A 10099-nucleotide genomic window follows, 5' to 3' on the forward strand; every position below is an offset into this window, starting at 1 on the left:
GTATACTTGTTGTATTTACCTTACGTGCGCTTGCACGATACCCAAGGCACAGGGGCAAGGGGAGGTGTTGTAGTTGAGTTTGGGACAAGAAAAAGATGTGCAAGCGACGCGAGCGGGCTGTGTCAGAATTTCCACGCCTCAAATGCTTTCACGTGACCTTATCATCTCATTTCCTTCTCTCAGCACTTTGCAAGTAGAAAGACCATCCTATTAATAAAGTCCTTTGGTAGAATACTAAGCCATACACATTGGATTAAACATGGAGCTCACATTAGAATGGAATCGGATGAAGCCTGATGGATGATGATGGTGATGATCACGATGATGATGGTTGTTCGGTTTTAGTTGGGATCTACCCTGAAGGCAGATGGATACCATTTTCACAATTATACAGCATCTTTCATGTTACATGAGGCCATTGGCTGTTTGATTCCATTACCTCTGAACTTTTTTGTCAACATCAGTAAAAAAGAGATTGAAGGCATCCTATCTTGTGGCGTTTTGGATTCTATGGCATGTGCGTGTGGATTCCTTTGTACACATTAAACTGTATAGAGTCACGTTAATTGGCTCCTCCATGCCGTATGCTTTATTGAGTAGATGATGGACGATGATGATGAAGGGCATGGTTACACAACACCACTTGGCCAATCAGTACAGCAATTGTTATAGTAAAACCTCGTATTTTACTCAAATCAACTTGAATGTATAAGCTTTTTTTATCCAAAAACATCGGCTTTATAAGTGAAGTTTGAATCTTAGGCTATGATGACTAGCAGGTTGAAAAGAATGAAGCAAGGATCTATATGATGATTGACCGGTTGGGCAGCCGAAGCCTATGTGATACAAGGCAGCTGCATGTAAGCTGGGTGTTCGCATTGAATTTTATGGGTTGCTGTTTACCTCCACGACCACCATGACCGAGACATGCGTTGACATTCTGTGTGCTGCCCAATCTACCGTTGCCAATGGCAACCCATCGACAGACGGCAAGATCGAAGAGCTGACAACACGTGCGTAAGACTATAAAGCTCATGTCGACTGTGAATGCAAGAACATCGGCACTCGTGAAAGCTGAACGACTCGATCTAGCCATGCAGGAAGCGATCGCTATGACACAACTAGCACCTTCTTCGGCAAGGGGTTATCTCTGGGTGAGCCATATTCATTCTCTTTGTGGACGTTAACAACTTGTGAGAGCACGTGCAGCAGCAATCAACAAGAGGAGCAAGCGTATCGATTTCATCAGCAAGTTACCATTGAATGTTGTGACGCAAAACATTGTTCCAAGGAGATTGGTGGCCAATCGATAGCCAAACTTGGGAGACGATGCGACTATTTTGATGTGTGTCGTGCATGGCGACAAAGGGTGATAATGATGGATGGAGATGAAGGTTTATCAAAGGATGGCTATCAACGCGTATCCCATTTGGTGCCTTTCATGAGGACATTGATAGTTGCACAACCAGGAAATGAAATGCTATTCAATCACCAGTCGTCGAAGATTCTAATTATTGAATCAATTGGCAATCTATGGTAGGTTATCATCATGATGGATGGAGGGATAAGGGAGACTTCAGATGTCTAATGGTACTTTTTTAGAATCTATTCCACGTGGACGCGAGCTTTTACTTTCAGCTTTACTTTCAGCTTTACGCGCATTGGGCAGTACATTGACGAATCTGCACATCAACTATGGGCTCCATTTTGCGCCAATGGAAATGTTACCACCTATGTGATGTTTTGGATGCATGCCCCAACCTTGTATCAATACGTATGGTGCGCGGTGATATTGGCATGGCATCTGTTATCAAGACCTATCCCAAGGTTACTACATTGGACGTGCCTAGGCCCCATGAGATCATTGTGATGAACCAAGACATCATTCCACCCTGTCGTCAATTACGTGTATTGAAGCTGGCTCCTGTATCACGATCGGATAGCTAGTCTGTGGTGGATCAGCATTGCCCACTATTGCAGCAACTCAGCCCATCACCCGTTTGATCAAGCTCATATTCAAGACATGCATGAAGATACTACTGGGCTACGTTTATTGTCCATGACGACTCCTGAAGAATCTAGCAATTACAATGAGGATGGCATGGTTGGCTATATGATGAAGCACAGCAATACGATGGTGGTTCTTTGAAATGATATATGGGAAATGATTCAATACTACTGCAGGGACGCTACTGGAACAAGACGCCACCAAACAAGTCACCTTCAACAACTTGCATGAGATTCAGTACCCTGCCAACATCAATGACAGCTTTATCACATTTGCCATGTGCATGATGGAACATGCGTCTCATATGGAATCATTGGGAACTGTACCTGGCTCTGGTCAACAACGTGTCTTTCAAGAGCTTATGAAGCCCCCACACTTGCATGTCAAAAGGATTGTTATGAAAGCGGATCGTGAAGAATGTGATGAAGAGGAAGAGTTTATTCAACACCGTGTGGACCTTGGCGTTCGATCGAAGCTTCAAGAAATCAAGGTGATTCTTTCACGCGGCTCTCCATGGCTTTGATCTCTTCCGTATTTATCCAAGCTTACCAGCCTTGAATTACGTGGCGAGGCATTTGGGAATCATTGCATCTCAACCTTAACGATTTCTGCCGTCCGACATTGCTCATTTGGAAAAGGATCCTTCAGGTTACTATGCACACAAAGTAAGTGTCGCCCGATTTTCGTCCTACACAACCAGCCTGCAAACGAGATAGAATGCCACACTATTTTTAACATGAGAAGGAACCGCTTAATCTATAATTCAACCTTGCATGTAGTAAAGGAAGGCCATCTGAGATGTTTGTTTATGTAAATAAAGCTTCACCCATATACATTTGAATACACCATCATACTTACCATGTAATGTTGCATAAGCAGACATGCTGAAAATGTGTCTTTCAAACATAACGGGATCACTGTAGTATGCTGACATGATTCCCTTGCATATGCATGGCAGCATCAAATCCGCATTAAAGTTGCCCACCCATAGCATGCCTAGGCGTATTCAATATGAGATTTTCTCGTCATTTCGGCACGAGCATTCTACGAGATCATATAAGGGTGTGCAAAGACGCCATCTACTATCCTCATTGCACAAACGATGGACCCTGATACATACCCCTTGCTTACAAAATCAGTACTTGTAGAAGCCGTTCTTGCCATATTGGTGCCTTGGCGGATACTATTTATTCATGTAGGAAAAGCAATAACTGGATACGTTATCCGTAACGAGCTATTTCATCAGCCGATGCATTAGCAAAAGGCAAGGTATCGTTCACAAAGGATCAAGATTTTCAATCATGCCGATTCACGTGACACAAAAACGGTTGCTCCTCAATCCTCAACCTTGAGACACATTTTCCCGCTCACATAACCATCGTCAGCTCTCTCTCTTTTCTACGCACTTTCTCTTTCAACAACGACCTCTACAACAGCGAAGACGACACCTTTTATTCAGCAATGGCGTACCCCATGAGGAATCGGGGCCAAGATCATGAAGTTGGCGAATCGCTGAATGTCAATGAGGAGCTTTTGAGACGCATGGGTGCTGAGCTAGGGCCTCTACTTTGTATGAAGAAGGTGGATGTAGCACTTGCTATTGCAAATGAAATGACGTCTATGGCTCCAGCATCATCAACAGCTGCGTTGTATGAACCTTTGATTACCAAGTTCAAGGAGCTCTTGGATAGAATGGATGAAGCTACAGCATCAATGGCAACACTGTACGACAGCATAACGAAGATCGACTTCATCGGCAGACTTCCTTTCGATATTGTGATCCATATTGTTGATTATCTTTGGGGAATCGTTTCCAACATGGAGGATGATACGACACCAACCTTTCTATATGTGTCAAAGCATTGGCGCCAAACGATCCTCGAGTCCACACCATTCTTGTCGTATGAGCTACCAGCAACAAAGCTACTTGGCCATAAGAACGCGACCCTATCTTATGCTTCTCGTATTCGAACAATGACAATGTATGGCAGCGTTATATCATTTTCGCGATTACTTGGGATACATCTCGTCAACCTCAAACATCTTTGCATTCGTAAGTTTACTTTTATGCTTTTCAACGCAAGGTTTGTTCATACATAATTACTGCATTAGATATACCTACCGATTGGACATCATGCATACGTCTCGATCCATCACGTGGGCGCGATGTATGTACTGCTGTACGGCACAATTACAACCTGGATGAAGTCATGGAACGGTGTCCAAATCTTGTGAGCTTGAAGTGGTGTGGATGCGTGTTGAATGGAGGGACAACAAAGCAATATCACCAGCTACGCGTATTACAACTACGAGATGACGAAGATGAAATCGATGAACTGCTTGTAAAGTTGCCTTGTCTCGTTGTTCTCTCCATTGAGGGTATCCTTGACGTCGACTACCTGAATCGAGTCAGCGGCTATTGCCCATCACTGAAGTGCCTCAAGTACAACGCACCCTATGATGACGTGCTCGAATGGCCATACGAATGGGATACGAGATTGGAACAGGGCATCCAAGAACTTTCTTTCCATGAAGAAGACGAGAATGATCATACGCAGTATGTGGTTGACAACCTAGTGCACGCATCCAAGACATTGCGATACCTGCATGTTGGCGAGAATCTCTTTGGCAGTTATCATGAAGCGATGCCCCTGCCGCAAGACACAATGTTCCCGCAATTGATTCGTTTGACTGCTGATCCAGAGTACGATGATGATGAACTTGATCTTTTGCTCAGCATTGTACGTCGTGCACCACGTATTGAGACCATCAAATCGATTCAATCTTCACTAAAGTGGTATCGTCCAGAACCAGTTGATCTTATTGCATCTTGCACACGGCTTGTGGAGTCAAACGTCATCATGGATGATGAGAATCAGGACCTGGATGCTTTGCGAAGATTCGTCAACACGCACATTGAAAAGGGTACTTCTTCTACGTTAACATCGCTGGCAATAGCGCTATGGAGCGAAGAATGTGCCTATGAGCTCTTACCGCTTCTCACACAATTGACGTCGCTCGAAGATTTGCATCTCGCCATCTCGCTTCATTCACCAATGCCAATGATTCTGGACGCCATCAGTACCAGTAATACAATGAAGATCAAGCAATTGAAGATCAGCATTGTGGGGCGACACGTTGAAGAACCTGTATTTGCTCGTTTACATCAAGCACGCACTCTCAAATCATTAGTCATCGATGCCGACCACCTATGGACCATGGCAGCACTTTCACTTCTTGAGGTGACCCAGCTCACCCATTTGCAAATACCATTTGAGGGCTTGGATGATTTGATCATTTATGTCCTTCGCAAGGAGTTTCCTAATATGAAAGAGTTAGAGTCCCACCACATATGGAGATGATTCCCATTTCTTTCCTCAACCTACCATTGCATGAATTAATCGAGATGTGGATACCCTCAATATAGCTTAAATAATACTTAATCATGAAGCCTCGCAAAAATTGGAAGGGAGTGGTGGTGCGTATTCGTTGTGCAATGATTTTACAATGCTTGGATAATTGCATGTCAACCTTTATCGACTTGTGGACTCCAATATTGCTGTTGCGGAAAAAGGAGCCTTCAAGGTAATATGCACACAAAGAAAAAGTTGCCCACTTTTGGACTTGGATGGCCTGCATGGAAGCAAAGACATAGAAGATACACGGTTCTTAATGTCATTTTACCCCGTTACGTATGGTTCAACCTAGCGGTTAGTAATGGAAGGCCCTCTGAGAGGTTTTTGTTAAAGATAAATCTGCCCCCACATACATTTGCATATACCATCCTATATATCACGCATGCCATGTAACGTTGCATAAGCAAGCATGCTGCAAACATGTCTTTTTGAAATATGAAGGGGTGATGTATCATGCTCTTCAAGCCCATAAGAAAGTTTATAGGTGCTTTAAGGGTACATCTTGAAATGATTTCAGTGCGTATGCATGACAACGTCATAAATGTGCCAGGGCCCATGGTATGCATACGAATATCGGTAATGGTACCGGCTCATCGTCATGGAATGTCCAGTACATAAGGGTATCATTAGATGTACACGGAGATGCATCAATCATCCTCATTACACAAACAATCAACCCTGCTATATTAATCCTTTCTTGCACAATCAGCACATGAGGCCGTTGCTGCTGTATTTGTGTCTGGGATTACACTATTTATTATTGTAGAAATACAAAAAACGACAACACTAATATGGTTGAGAGGCTAAAAGTGAAAACTGGATCCAATTTCTTTCATGGTATTGCTATTACGGCTTTTATTGGCAGGTGGATTAAGTAAAAGGTAAGCTTTTCAATCATGCAGATTCACGTGACACAAGAGCGCTCCCAACTCCATCCCTATCTTGACACATATTTCCCCGCTCGCATAACCAAAACCCACCCTCTCTCTTTTTTACGCACTTTGTCTTTCAACATGGAACCCGATGACAGCGATGACGACAACATGTATTTCGCAATGGTGGATCTCATCTCGAATTGGTACCAGAATCAACGAGTTCGCCGACCCCTGAGTGCCAATCAGGAGCTCTTGAGACGCAAGCATGCCGAGCTAGGACCGTTACTTTGTACGAAGAAGGTGGATGAAGCACTTGCTGTTGCAAAAGAAATGACGTCTATCGCTCCAACATCATGGGCAGCTGCCTTGTATGAGCGTTTGATTACGAGGTTTAAGGAGCTCTTGGATAGCATGGATAAAGCAGCTGCATCAATGGCAACACTATACGACAGCAGAACAAAGGTCGACTTCATCAGCAGACTTCCTTTCGATATTGTGATCCATATTGTTGATTATCTTTGGGGAATCGTTTCCAACATGGAGGATGATACGACACCAACCTTTCTATATGTGTCAAAGCATTGGCGCCAAACGATCCTCGAGTCCACACCATTCTTGTCGTATCAGCTATCAGCAACAAAGCTACTTGACTTTGATAAGGCGACACTCTCACCTGCATCTCGTATTCGCACTATGACGATTGGTGGTCGAGTTATATCATTTTCGCAATTACTTGGTAATCATTTGTGCAACCTATCGCATCTCTGCATTGGTAAGTTTACTTTTATGCATCTCCATGCAAGCGTTGCTCATTGAAGCTGTATACATAGATGTACCGTTCAACGCTGCCACATGTACCAACGGCGTACCATTCGCTAACAATGACATGTGTCTCGATGTACGACACAAATACAACCTGGATGAAGTCATGGAACGGTGCCCAAACCTCGTGAGCTTGACGTGGAGCCATTGCGTGCTGGGTGTAGCAAATGCAACAAAATACCGTCAGTTACGGGTATTGGCTGTGGGATTAATCCACGGCGTTGAGGGGTTGCTTGCCCTTGTGAAAAAGTTGCCTTGCCTCGTTGTTCTCTCCAGCTTCGACGTCCTTCATATCGCCTTCCTGAATCGAGTCATGAAATGTTGCCCGTCACTGAAGTGTCTCAAGTACAACACATCTATTAATGGCGTGATCAAATGGCCATACGAATGGGATACGACTTTGGAATCAGGCATCCAGGAGCTTTCCTTTCATGGAGGATACTATGAGGACATACCAGAGTATGCAGTTGACAACCTAGTTCGTGCATCCAAGACATTGAAGTATCTGCATTTTGGCGAGGACAGCTTTTACTACCAAAGCGTGATGCCCCTGCTACCGGATATAAGCTTCCCACGTTTGATTCGTTTGTCAGGTTCCCCAGGGTATGGTGACATTCGCCTTATTATGAGCACTATCATTCCTCGCGCACCATGCATTGAAACGATCAAATTCGGCGATCCTTTTATCATGTGGAAATCTCGAGCACCGGTTGACCTAATGGCGACATGTGCCAAACTTGTTGATGTCAACGTGATCATGGGTGAATTTCAGCAAGACTTGGATGCTTTGAAACGATTCCTCGGTCCACATGTTCAAAGGGGTAGTTCATCGACGTTACAATCGTTGTCAATTGGATTATGGAGCAAGAAATGCGCCCGTGAACTTTTACCGCTCATCACCAAGTTGCCATTATTGGAAGACTTGCATCGCGTTGTTTCGTTTGATTCACCAATGGCCATGATTCTGGATTCGATATCAGGCAACAATGTGATGAATGTAAAACAACTGAAGATCACCGTTCTGGGATGCTGCGTTGAAGAACCTACACTTGCTCGTTTACAACATGCACACACTCTCACGTCTCTTATCATCGATGGAGGTTATCTACCGACCCTGGCTGCACTTTCTTTGCTTGCTTTGACCCAGCTTAAACATTTCCAAATTCCATTCGAGGGACTGGATGATCACATAATCGATATTCTTCGCAAGCAATTCCCCAATATGATAGCTCTATAATCCCACCCTATTTCCCCTTTGCTTTTCCTACATGTCCTTGCGCGAATAAATTGAGACGTGGATGCTCTCATTATAGCTCGAATCATACTTTATTATGAAGCGTCACCAACTCGTGGATAATGATGCATGAGATTCATATGAAAGGGATGGTGCGTTCTTTGTGGTTTTAACGATGAAATCCCGGAGCTAGTGTAATGGATGGGGTGATCTTGAACTGGTCATCTGGGGTGTGGAATATAGTTGGCATAGTTGATGACTCTAATTGTGTACTACGAGTACTTGAACGCCTTGTATCAATCCCTCTATCATTGCCATCTTCAATATGGTACACGCTTCTAGCCTAGCTTGAGCTCCAAATGTAATCTCCACGCCAAGAGCGATACAGCGCTTGTCTCTCGTTGGATTGCGTCTTTTGGATGATGCCATCATGTGCCCGTTGATATCAGTTGCGAATGATGGATAGCTTCGTGTACCAATATTTGTATGTATAGCCCATTGGATATCCATATAGGCCAAAAATTGTTGCCTTAGGGCATAATCGTAGTTCATGTTCATATCTGATTGATGTTTCCAATCATAAATGGGCGAGCTGAATGCTGATGCCGTATAGATAACAAGACGTGTTGACACCAGAAAAAAACACATACGTCAGGTATCCAATCGAGTTGCTGTAAACACATTGTCCCCTTTGTGTCGCAGTTGAAAGAAAGAAACATGCCCACAAGGAAAAGATCATACGCACATTGCTCAACAGCTTCTCGCAATTGTTGCCTCGACTGGACACGATGATTTGTTGATGGCCATAAAGCGGATCCCATTGTGCATTGTATAGCGTCAATCCACGTAGCTCCATCATTGTATATCCAAACATCATCCACCATCAATGTTGATCACCAAGTAACCCATGTCGATATAATAAATCCAACGTCTGTAATTGTTGATTACCGTCCTTTGATCCATCACGTATACGCCATCATCCAATCGCGTTGTATAGATGCATCTTGGCAACCTGGAAGCCCTCATCATCCACTTGCTGCTAGCCTTGTGATGTCTAACGTCAATCCTTCTTGCTGGTAGCATCCCAATGTCGTCGATACGTAGTGCCAATGAAGCCTTATGCCATACGCCTTTGAAGCCGTTACTGCTGTCTTCTGTCTCGGTACGTTCGACACTCTTGAACAGATTCGCTTTGCTCATTTCTCCCCATCGCTGGCGGGTCGCCATTCGTAAACCAAAAAGCTTTAAAAACATAAGGAAGTAAGTTAACACTGCGAACGTGAACAAGACGCCCTCCACAACCTATTCCTTTGTTGCACACCCTCATTGACACCCTTCCATACATGTCGTTTGCTAATGAGCTCCATTTCGAACAAGAGTTGGCATCGTGGTTTGGGTTGGTGTAAGGTTTCGGTGAAAAGTAGGAAACAAGGAGGCGAGCACACGTACCACAATTTCGAGCTGCATAAGCATGCACAAATTTGGCTCCCGATTCCATGGACACAGGCATCCACCTCCATTCACCATAGCAACATCCATATGATTACTGCTCTCACTTCCTGATGCATACCCATCACTGTCATTTTACTCATAAAAGCTGTCATTAATATGATATTTTTGCGATAAAGACGGCGACCGTGATAGATGCTTTTGTATATACGAGAAGCTTTAATAATAAAAGCAAAGAACTAGCTATGCCAAATTCTTAGCCAATCAAACAAGATCGTTTCCAGTGCAACTAAAT

General features: G+C 43.8%; 5 protein-coding genes across 5 annotated transcripts; 4 read left to right on the forward strand and 1 right to left on the reverse strand.

Annotated features, from left to right (window-relative positions):
* Nucleotides 1-916: 916 nt before the first annotated feature.
* Nucleotides 917-1187, forward strand: O0I10_011550 (uncharacterized protein; the record flags this gene model as incomplete). Its single annotated transcript, XM_058491515.1, has 2 exons — nucleotides 917-1013; nucleotides 1075-1187. 2 exons carry the CDS (start codon nucleotides 917-919, stop codon nucleotides 1185-1187), a joined length of 210 nt encoding a protein of 69 aa, XP_058337725.1.
* An 836-nt stretch (nucleotides 1188-2023) lies between these two features.
* On the forward strand, nucleotides 2024-2531 carry O0I10_011551 (uncharacterized protein; the record flags this gene model as incomplete). The annotated part of the gene is made up of 2 exons (XM_058491516.1): nucleotides 2024-2126; nucleotides 2185-2531. The coding sequence occupies 2 exons, from the start codon at nucleotides 2024-2026 to the stop codon at nucleotides 2529-2531; spliced, it is 450 nt and encodes a 149-aa protein (XP_058337726.1).
* Nucleotides 2532-3469: 938 nt separating this feature from the next.
* Nucleotides 3470-5370, forward strand: O0I10_011552 (uncharacterized protein; the record flags this gene model as incomplete). Its single annotated transcript, XM_058491517.1, has 2 exons — nucleotides 3470-4061; nucleotides 4121-5370. The coding sequence occupies 2 exons, from the start codon at nucleotides 3470-3472 to the stop codon at nucleotides 5368-5370; spliced, it is 1842 nt and encodes a 613-aa protein (XP_058337727.1).
* Nucleotides 5371-6437: 1067 nt separating this feature from the next.
* On the forward strand, nucleotides 6438-8358 carry O0I10_011553 (uncharacterized protein; the record flags this gene model as incomplete). The annotated part of the gene is made up of 2 exons (XM_058491518.1): nucleotides 6438-7071; nucleotides 7130-8358. The coding sequence occupies 2 exons, from the start codon at nucleotides 6438-6440 to the stop codon at nucleotides 8356-8358; spliced, it is 1863 nt and encodes a 620-aa protein (XP_058337728.1).
* Nucleotides 8359-9228: 870 nt separating this feature from the next.
* Nucleotides 9229-9609, reverse strand: O0I10_011554 (uncharacterized protein; the record flags this gene model as incomplete). The annotated part of the gene is made up of 1 exon (XM_058491519.1): nucleotides 9229-9609. One exon carries the CDS (start codon nucleotides 9607-9609, stop codon nucleotides 9229-9231), a length of 381 nt encoding a protein of 126 aa, XP_058337729.1.
* Between the last annotated feature and the right edge of the window lie 490 nt (nucleotides 9610-10099).

This window comes from Lichtheimia ornata (assembly GCF_029851405.1).
Source record: "Lichtheimia ornata isolate CBS 291.66 chromosome Unknown scaffold00093, whole genome shotgun sequence".
Taxonomy (NCBI): Eukaryota; Fungi; Mucoromycota; class Mucoromycetes; order Mucorales; family Lichtheimiaceae; genus Lichtheimia; species Lichtheimia ornata.